Source organism: Mustela putorius, unplaced genomic scaffold (genome assembly GCF_011764305.1).
Source record: "Mustela putorius furo isolate JIRA1106 unplaced genomic scaffold, ASM1176430v1.1 tig00000174_pilon_pilon_pilon, whole genome shotgun sequence".
NCBI lineage: Eukaryota > Metazoa > Chordata > Mammalia > Carnivora > Mustelidae > Mustela > Mustela putorius.
Window position 1 is genome coordinate 17819158 of NW_025421304.1, and position 10270 is coordinate 17829427.

General features: G+C 46.2%; 1 protein-coding gene across 2 annotated transcripts; it reads left to right on the forward strand.

Moving 5' to 3' along the window:
- Positions 1-2495: 2495 nt before the first annotated feature.
- Positions 2496-8847, forward strand: LOC101685257 (ADP ribosylation factor like GTPase 2 binding protein). 2 transcript variants are annotated; one of them, XM_004744234.3, is made up of 6 exons: positions 2496-2860; positions 3591-3652; positions 5126-5232; positions 6496-6581; positions 6801-6897; positions 7422-8847. In XM_004744234.3, exons 1-6 carry the CDS (start codon positions 2823-2825, stop codon positions 7521-7523), a joined length of 492 nt encoding a protein of 163 aa, XP_004744291.1. In that variant the 5' UTR covers positions 2496-2822; the 3' UTR covers positions 7524-8847. The 2 variants fall into 2 exon arrangements, with proteins under 2 accessions (XP_004744291.1, XP_004744292.1); XM_004744235.3 differs by lacking the exon at positions 2496-2860 and adding an exon at positions 2934-3271.
- The last annotated feature ends 1423 nt before the right edge of the window (positions 8848-10270 follow it).

The window sequence follows — 10270 nt, forward strand, 5'->3', positions numbered from 1 at the left end:
TATAAGCATGACTGGTTAAACATGCCCTTGGGAGTAAGCCTGGACCCAGTCCCAGCTCCATGATTCCACTTACCTTACCTCCCATATGTAAGTACTTCTGCGTTTCTCAATCTTTTTTTTCTCGTAGAGTTTCAAGTATTTCAAAAAAAGACAATGTATTTATAAGTGTTTAGCACAGTAACTGGCATATGCCTGAGTAAATGGGTCCTATTATTAACTTTACGCCCATTTGTTCTTAAAGGCGGACATGGTGGGGGAGCCCCAGTGGCTTAGTTGGTTAAGCGTCTGACTTCAGCTTAGAACATGATCTTAGGGTCCTGCGATCCAGCCCCATGCTGGGCTCTCCACTCAGCGGGGAGTTTCCTTTTCCCTATCCATCTCCCCCTACTTGTGCTCTCTCTCAAAAAAAAAGTCTTAAAAAAAAAAAAAAAAAAAGGCCAGACATGGTGAAGTGGATTATAAATAGCCACAAGTTGTTTGACATCCCTCCCATCTATAAATGACGTTTATGTCCCCTCCCCTAAAACCTGGATAGGCTCTGTGTTTGTTTGACCAATAGAATTCAGTGGAAGTGAGACTGTGCCGGTTTCCAATATCTAAATGGCAACTTCTTGAAATATTTGCTCTTAGGCCCAGCCACCATAGTATGAGAAAACGCAAGCATCCCTGGGAAGACGTACAGGGAAAGAGAATAAGGAACCCCCTTCCTACCAGCCACCAGTCCTCTAATAAACATTCACAGCTGAGCTCCCAGCCAAGAGCCAACAATAATTTGCCAGTCATGTGAGTGAGCGTGTTGGAAGAAGCTCCTCCATCTAGCCCCATTCCAGCTGCCCCAACTGATGCCAAGTATAACAGAGACTAGCTGTCACTACCAAGTCCTGCCCAAACTGCAGATTAGTAAGCACATTAATTGCTGTTTTAAGACACTAAATTTTGGGGTGTCTTGTAACAGCAACAGAAAACCAAGAACAGATGAAATCATCAAGTTTCCTACTCCACTCTGATCCCATACATGATTTAGAAAAAGGGTAGGCAAGTTCATTTAGTCCAGAAGAAATAAGTGGTTTATAGAGAAAAACAGGTCATGAGGAAATGCTGAGTTTGCTCTGAGCTGCAAAACCGCTTAACTTAAATATAACTCAGTCTAGTTAATCAGCAAACCTTTATAGATACCTGTCCTCTACCTGGAGCTAAGTAGAGTATCTCTGAGAATTGATCTCATTCACCCTGGATGCAACTGTCTTGGTAACCAGGTTTAGTTCCAGATCCCAATGTTATTATTTATTTATTTGTTTATTTGAGAGAGACATTACGGATGCGTGAGTAGGGGAGGGGCAGGGGGGAGGAAGAGGGACAAGCAGATTCCCTGCTGAGGGAGGAGCCCTATGGCGGGTTGAAGGGGGGGGACGCAGGGGTGAGGGGAGGTGCTCCATCCCTTGACCATGACTAGGAGATCACTACCTGAGTCGAAAACAGAGGATCGCCCAACCAACCCAGTGAGCCTCCCGTAGGCACCCCTCACTTTTATCTATTTTATATACATTCAGAATATCAACCCATTCAGGCTGGCCATCTGACCCTCAGATCAAACCTAAACCTAATGCAACCAGACACATAAGGCCTAGTAGTCCAATCAAAAGAAATCAGCTCTAGGGAATCCTTTTGCAAAATTTGGCAGTTTGGGAGAGGAGTTTTCCTGGAAGTTATTCAATTTCTGATTAAGTTGGTTCAATGATTGTCAACTTTTATCTCGCCTTATTAGCCAAGAAACTAATAAATGCCAAATAATATTTATGATGTGTGTGACTATTATCTTTATGATGTAAATTACGTCTACTGTTTGTGGTGGCTTTCCTTCCACTAAAGAGAGTCACTGGGGCACCTTTGGCGGCTGCCTTTGGCTCTGCTCATGATCCCAAGGTTATAGTTTGGAACCCCGCATCACGCTCTCTGTGGAGAGCCTGCTTCTCCCTCTGCCTGCTGCTCCCCCAGCTTGTGCTCTCTCTGTCAAATGAAGACAATCTTTCATTAAAAAGATTTTATTTATTTTAGAGAGAGATAACGGGGATTTGGGCAGAGGGAGATGGGAGAGAATCTCAAAGCTGACTCCGCTATGAGTGCGGAGTCCCACGCAGCGCTGGATTTCAGGATCCTGAGATCATGTCCTGAGCGGAAGAGTTCCACCCTCAAGGGCTGAGCCACCCAAGCGGTCCCCATTTAATTTTAAATCCTATAATTTATTCCCGAATTGCAAGTGAAGAAATTGAGGCTCTTCGCTTCTATTCCTTCTTCCGTAAGATAGGGGCAACGTGAGATTTAACCGCCACAACGCCAGAGAACACTCCAATAACCCCAAACGTCCCATTGAGTCCCATAGGGTTACCCTAATGCCTCTCTACCCCTACCCCTCACTTCCCTTCCCCATCTTTGCCCCGCCCACGGCGTCAAATAGCGCGCGCGGGGGATTGGCTCTCGGGAAGCGCGAGGCGGCGGAAGGGGTTTTGGTGGCCATGGTGACGGGAGGAGGGGCGCGGCGCGGGGCTGTGGTAACTGACGCCCGGACCCCGCAGCGGCCGCGACGCACCCTGAGAGACCTGGTTGGTTGTGAGGGCCCCGCAGGCGCGTGGCCGCTCCAGGGGAGCCTGAGGCCCGGGCCTCGCACGTAGGGCCTACCTCGGCTGCGCCGTGAGCGGGCTAGGCCTCCCAGATGCGGGTTGCGGCTCTACAGAGCCGAGCCGAGGCTGGGCCCGGGCCGCGGACGGGATAGGAGGCCGGCGGGCCCGCTCGCCCTGCGGGTGGATGCGGCGGCGGCGGCGGCGATGGACGCCCTAGAGGAAGAGAGCTTCGCGCTGTCCTTGTGAGTGATGCGGCCTGGCGCTGCCGGCGCCTGCCTGGGCCTCCGCCCTGAGAAGTGGGTGTCCTGGAGGGGTGGGATGGGGGCGAGGGACCGCCATGGCTCCGCCCAAGTTCCTGCTGCCGAAGGCGCGGCCGCAGCGACGCCGGGTTCAAGCCGGGAGTGCGGGCGAGTATCATGCTTTGAGCAACGCCTCCATCACAATCCCTACACCTGCGACCCCTAGTCGTCAGCAAAACCTGGCAGCTTTGAGCTGCCGAGGCAGACCACAGGTCAGAGGACCCTCCACCACCACCACCTCCTCCATCATCACTTCTGGGGACTCCTGATCCGATTGCCCCCCCTGGCCAGTATCTCGCTGGTGCCAGGTTTACGCTTACAAGACGATAGGTGTGGGGTGATAGCGAAGATGCGGTGAGTAAACCCAAAGGACAAACATGAGGAGCCTTAAGATGTGCCCTGAGAGCCGCTGCTCCCCTTTATTTGTCCCTTTTGTCGTTCCTTGTGTCCTAACGGGTTTTCTGAAAATGGAGCCATTCAACTTCAATATCACGAACATGTCAAACATGTTTCCTGTTTGGAATTGCTGCTTTAGCCAATAATCATTCTTAATGGCTGAAGCTGGGTGATGGGAAGTTCCTTTTGCTGTTTTTAGACACGTTTGAAAATGTCCCTCATGCACTTTTTAAAGCGAATTCTTTGAAACAGCACCTAATCCAGGTATATTTTTCAGCTCTTCCGCCTCTGATGCAGAATTTGATGCTGTAGTTGGATATTTAGAGGACATTATCATGGGTAAGCTGCCTCGAGCCTCGAGCCTCCGTCTAACCTGTGCTCTTCAGTTCTTAGACCCTTGTGGTTTGGAGAGTTAATTTGGAGAGAAAACAGCAAGCTGCATATACATCTTAAATGTAGCAAAGAGTAGTATTAAGTAAGCCATACTGTGATTATAGAGGCAAACATCCCCCCTTGTTTTAACAACTAATAACCATGGATTCAGGTAATGGGCCCTAGAAGTTAGGAGGCACTTGGCAAAACTGACCTACATTATTTCAGAGAGTAAGAGGAATCCCATTTTCAGTTTTGAGCATTAATGTTTTTGTCACATAAACCACCAGCATAATACCATAGCCATAGCACATGTTTCCATGAAGAAAATAAAATGCCATACTTGAGCTGGTTCTGTATTTTCCTAGGTTCTGAGTTCCTTTTTGTGCATTCGTTTTGGTGCATACAGACCTAAATATAATAAGCAGTAACAGGCACCCAAGGTTTAAGACAAATACATGGGAGTGGAAAACTTTGAGTTTTCTTAAAATTAGACAAAAAAGGACTACATTATTTTAGTGGTATTTCACAGTCTCTAGTTTAGTCTGAAAATTACTGACCCAAGCTTTTGTATCTTCAGAAGAGGTCGCAAAAATGTTGACACCCTTAACACATAAATACAGAGGTTTCACCAGTAAGCTCTTGTCCTGTGTGAATCTGAGGGTTTCTGGGGAATCTTCAGGAATACTTTCGAGTTCTTCTGTCCTTTTGGGCACCCCGTGTGCCATGGAAAAAGGAACCATCTTTAAGTTCAGGTATTTCCTTTTATTTTCAGGAGTAACATTCTCTTGTTAAAATTCCCTATTCTCTCACATTTAGGTGTTTTCTATAAGCTAATAATGAATCCATCCAAAAGCCACCTGGCAGTCCTTTATGATAGGTACTCTGATCATCCTCATTTTCCAGTTGACAAAAGTAGGGCTTAGAGATACTAGAAAATGTGCCCAAGGTCACAGTTTAAGCGCCTGAGCTAGGATCAGAGCCCATATGCTTAATCACTACACTGTTTCTACTATAGCTAATGAAATCCTATTAGAAGAGAACCATTCCATTCCCTTGTGGAAAAGGAATGTGAAGAAGTTCCCAAGCCATCCTATATGGGTATGTTTAAAATGGACCAAAGGACAGTTGTAATGGTTGCACAACAATGGGGATGTACTTAACGCCACCAAACCATACTCAGAAACAGTTAAAACCATGAATTTTATGTGAGGTATATGTTATCACAATTTTTAAAAATATTGGTATTTTTTACTAATTAATAATAATTGAACACTGGTGTCGTAATGCACACTTGGTTAGAACATCTGTAGCTTTCCCTCTCCTTGAGACCGGCCACTGAGAAAGCAGTTGTGCTGGTACAGAATTCCTGCTTGCTTACGAGTTAGAAAAGTTTTTAGTCTCCACCAAAAAGCCTAACATTTTCCTGTTGTGGTTCAGATGATGAGTTCCAGTTATTACAAAGAAATTTCATGGACAAGTACTATCAGGAGTTTGAAGACACAGAAGAGAATAAACTCACCTACACACCTATTTTTAATGAATACGTAAGTGGCTTTGTTTCTCTCCTCAGAGATTGGGAGTTCTTTAAAATGTGAATTTAGAACCAAAAGATAATGACATTCGCTGCACTTTTAGAAGCTGCCACCAATACCTGCCAGGAATTGTTTAGAATTCAGTCTAGTTCTCACCTCCCATTGCTTTCCTCTGCAGTGTTTGATGATTGCTGTCCAACTTCTGTTTTTAAAAAATGGCTTGATCATAATCCTGTTTTCAGTTATTATATATGGGTTCGCCATACTCTGCCTTTATATGCTTTGACCTTTGGACTTGCACACACTACAGTTGACCCTTAACTAGGGGTCCTGACGCCTGTAGAGTGGAAAAAACTTTTGACCCCTCAAAAACTACTAACAGCCTGTTGTTGACTGGAAGCTTAACCAATAACAGAAATAATTGATTAACACATATTTTGTATAGGTATCCTATACTGTGTTCTTATAATAAAGGAAGCTAGGGAAAAGAAAATATTAAAGTCATAAAGAAAATGCAGTTAAAGTCCTATATTGTATTTATTTAAAAAAAAGTCCACGTATATGTGCAGTCACACAGTTCAAACCCTAATCGTTCAAGGGGCAACTGTATTTTTTTCTACTAAACATCTAGTCAGGTACTACCTGACTGTTAGGCAGAAGTGAAGACCAAGACCATTAACTAGTTGGTGTGGAGACCAAGACTAGAACCCAGAAGTCTCAAGTCTAGGCCCTCGGGTCTTTCCATTGTGTTGAGGCCTCAAATAACCTCTTGGAATGATCTCATCTGTCTGAGCAAAGGTTTGATCCTCCAGACTTTCTTAACCTTGGAAACATGGCGAACTCGATGGTTTTCTCCACACAAGCCTCGGCTTATAAGGAGCCTGTGATTACCTCCAACAATATACCTCTCTTTACGTTCTTTTTGCACATATTCCATCTACCCGAGAAAAAAAGGTCCCACTTACTTCATTCTTCACTTCCCGCCACGGGGGTTGTTGCGAGCCCTGCCGTCCCCTGCCTCCACCTACGTCAGCGTGTTCCGTCCGTGTTCCTCCTGTCAGTGTAAATCCCTGCGCAGGCGCTCTCCGGCGTGGGCCAGGGCGCATGCTCAGTGAGGACGGGCGCTGTGGTTCGTTTTATTGGTATCCTCCGCGCTGAGGATGTAGCCTGGCGCATGGAATAGGCTCTTGCGAAATGTTTGCAAAGGGCTAGCGGCCGGGCTTTCTGAAAAGCAGCCTTGTTTTCCTAAAACCAAAATCCTTTCCACCGTGACAGATTTCTCTGGTAGAAAAGTATATTGAAGAACAGCTGCTGGAGCGGATTCCTGGATTTAACATGGCGGCTTTCACCACGACTTTACAGTGAGTTGAGCTAGACTCTGCATTTTTATCTCTTCCCCCCTTCCTCCTCCTCCACTCTGAAAAAGACCCTTTTTTTTTCTTCATTGCGTGAACCTAAAGGCTGAGAGCTCTGGGTGGTCAGGTTCTGGGATGGAAAGCCCTCAAAACCGTCTAGTGGAATCTTGAAGAGAAAGAATCTGTTTCTGTCGTTCATGAAACGGCCATCCTTTTCTTTTGCAGGCACCATAAAGATGAAGTGGCTGGTGACATATTTGACATGCTGCTCACGTTTACAGATTTTCTGGCTTTTAAAGAAATGTTTCTGGACTACAGAGCAGTAAGTCACTCTTGCTCACTTTGTCAGCCACTTTGAACCAGAGAAATTCCAAGTAGGCCTGTCAAGCACAGACCAACTGCCAGATTTCTCCCCACAACTGGCCAGTGTCAGTTTGGCAGCTAGTAAGGTACTAGGAGCGTGAGCTGCGGTGCTCCCGACAGGGATCCCACACCCTTACTGAGGAACTGCATGCTCATGTGTTGTCGCAACAGGTCCCAGTACCTCTTATAGACCCTCACTAATTAAAAGAACAAAATCAAAGAGGTCTAATTGCCTTGCCTTTCTTATAAGGCAGGCTTTTAATAGGAAAAAAATATTTCAGCTAAGGGAGAAACACTTTTTAGAGTGATGGGGCCAATGCCGAACAAGAATGCCAAATAACCTCCTTCCCTCTCTAGTCTGCTCCCTCCTGGGGCCTACCCTCCCCGTGAGTACCTCCTTTCCTATGCCTGAGGCAGGGTACTGGGCTAGAAAGGACTCTCCCACCCCCATTCCTTGCTTCTTAAGATTGTTTTCTCACGCAGGAAAAAGAAGGCCGGGGACTGGACTTAAGCAGTGGTTTAGTGGTGACTTCATTGTGCAAATCCTCTTCTGTGCCAGCTTCCCAGAATGACCTGCGACCCTAGGTCCCACCACCAAGCAATGGGATCTTTCTGGATGTTGCCAGCCCAGTAGACTGGACGAGGCTCTGGCTAATGTGACAGAATACATGTTAGAAAGACCGACTGCTCTACAACTTCTTATTAATGTTAAGTATTGATCTGGGTCAAGACAATGGTCTGACCCTCCTGAGACCCTGAAGCACCTTCTCGTGTTCAGTAATCCTAGCACTCCTCCCCAAGCAGACCCCTCTCAGGCCTCTGCATTAGGCTCCGGCTCTGGAGCTTGGCATTGCCCTGGGGTCACTTCCCCTGCATATGTGTTGGTAGGTCATCTCCAGGCCTCTTTGGCTCAACAGGCTCTGCATGTCCTCCAGGTTTTTTGTGTTGCCACAGCCCTCTGTATTGATCACTCTCAGACCTGCAGCCTCAGTGGGCTTTTTGCCTGTGGGAGAACGTATCTCTAGGCTCTTAGTCAAGCCAGCTGCCTGCCCAGCTGAGCTCTCTGCAGCTCTTCCCATTCTAGCTCGTTTGGGCTGTAGGAATCAACTGAGAGGTGTCCCTTTCCTGAAGCTACATGTGGAAATCATTTCCTTGTCTTACACTTGGCAGTCCTTGCATCACTGTTTTCTGCGGTCCTCATGTGGTCTGTTTCTAGAATTCTCTTAAGCATTTTTAGAAAAATATTTTTATAGAAAAATACTCAGGCTAACCTAGTGGATATAATCTTGGAGCTTCCAGATTACCCACTTAAAGATCAAAGTATTATATGCTGTGTGCTTTTTAGCTGTTAGTGCTATGAAAGCAAAAATGCTTTCTGCGTTGGCCTTCCTGATCTACTGGGCACCAACGAGCATGTGCTTAATGCTGTGGAAGTAGGCTCAAAGGTCTCCCCTTCTTATAGCATGTTAAGTGTCTGTACAGGTTTGCTAAAACCCTTTCTATATAAATAAGTTTATTAGGTTTTCTGTTGGGGTAGGGTCTCTAGTTCCTTCCTCCTGTCAAAATCTCCCTACCAAGATGGTGTTCCACTGAGCGAGCTCAGCTCAAGTAGGAGAGAGCAGACAGCTTTACTGGTCACATGTATGCTTTGATTTAGCACAACGTTTCATAGAAAGTACTGACCAGGAAACACAGGTGTCACATCTCTAGAGAGAAAGTACGTAGTATTTCAATTCCCAGTGTGTACCTTCTGTGTTTTTTGTAAGTAAAATTAAGACTATACTGATCTCAGTCACCCATTCTGGTTTTCAAGTATGAGCTATATAGACTATGTGTTTTTCTGTACTGATGTGTGACGCTTATTAAATACTTTTGTACCATGAGTAAACTTGGAGGTATGTTGCAAGAACCGTGATTCTTAAGGGTCTTCTTTACTGTCGCCGCTGTTGTTGGGTCACTGCTATGGTGATCTTTCAAGCCAAAGGCACTCTCAGAGCCAACTTTTTCAAATGCTCCGCCTCCTGGCCTTGCTTTCCCTTCTTGCCCTTTTCAGAGAGGACTACGTACTATAGGCCTGGCCTGGCCTGGTCAAAGTACTGGATGAAAACCTGTTGGTCTGTCTGCCGGTGGAAAAAAAGCCATGGATGTTGACAGGTCCAAAGAATCGCTTATGAAAAATGAGAACAGAGGCAAACCGTTTTTTTCCGCTTAGAGGTAAAAAAAGCAGGCAAGCCTGCTGTAGCAAAGTATGAGCAGGTAGGCTTTCTGATTTCTTATAAAACAAACTAGCAGGGCACTTGGGGGGCTCAGTTGGTTATGTGTCTGCCTTCGGCTCAGGTCGTAATCCCAGGGTCCTGGGATTGAGCTCTCTGCTCAGCAGGGAGCCTGCTTCTCCCTTGCTCCCTGCTCATGCTTATGCACATGGGCTCTCTTTGAAATGAATAAAATCTGAAAAAATGAAAACAAAAAAGAAAAATCCACCAACTAGAAACCTGTCTTTGTCCACATAGGAACTTCCATCCTCGTGTGTCACCTATGATGGGGCTCAGGGCTTATCCTGGCCAGCCTCAGAGACAGCGATACAACTTACTACTTGTGGCCTCCTCACCCGTAAGAAGCAATATTCACTTGAACTGCAGGGTCGAAGGATCAGGGGTGGGGTTGGGGGGCTCAGGCTTAAACCAGAAGCAAGCAGTCCAGTTGAGCATACTGACATCTGCAAGGCAATAGGCTGTTGTAGCAGGGTCAGAAACCTTGAAGACTTCCTTAGGATTTTTATTTCCTCTTTAGCCTCAAAAGAAAATGGGTTGATCCTTAACGCGGAACTTTCTTCTCTGGTTGAGTCCTGGAATGACTAGCAATTGCTCAAATTCTGAGGCACTTAAGAGTAAAAGGGGATGCTGTTTGTGTTTGTTAACAGGCACGAACTGGGCATGTCCCAGGGTGAGTGGGACATGGGTGTCTGGCTACATCCCCAACCCCCAGAGCTAGAGTCGTTGCCACAACCGCGTGCCTCTACAGCGGCCCCCACACCGCCATCAGCAGGAGCTCTGTCCCAAGACCCCTGCCCCCCCATACCTGAGATCATGGATAGCACCAAACTCTATACAGTGTCTTTCCCTCTACATCCTCCCCCCACCGTGATAAAAGTTCAATTTCTAAAGACATGGTAAGAGATGAACAACAATAAAATAAAACCTTTCTAAACATACACTGTTAACGAAAGTTACTTGAGTGTGGTCTCTCTCAAGATCTCTTACTGTCCTGTATTCCTCTGATGATGGGAGCTGACCCAGCACATACAGGAGAGGTGAAGGGAGGTGAAGGGCACA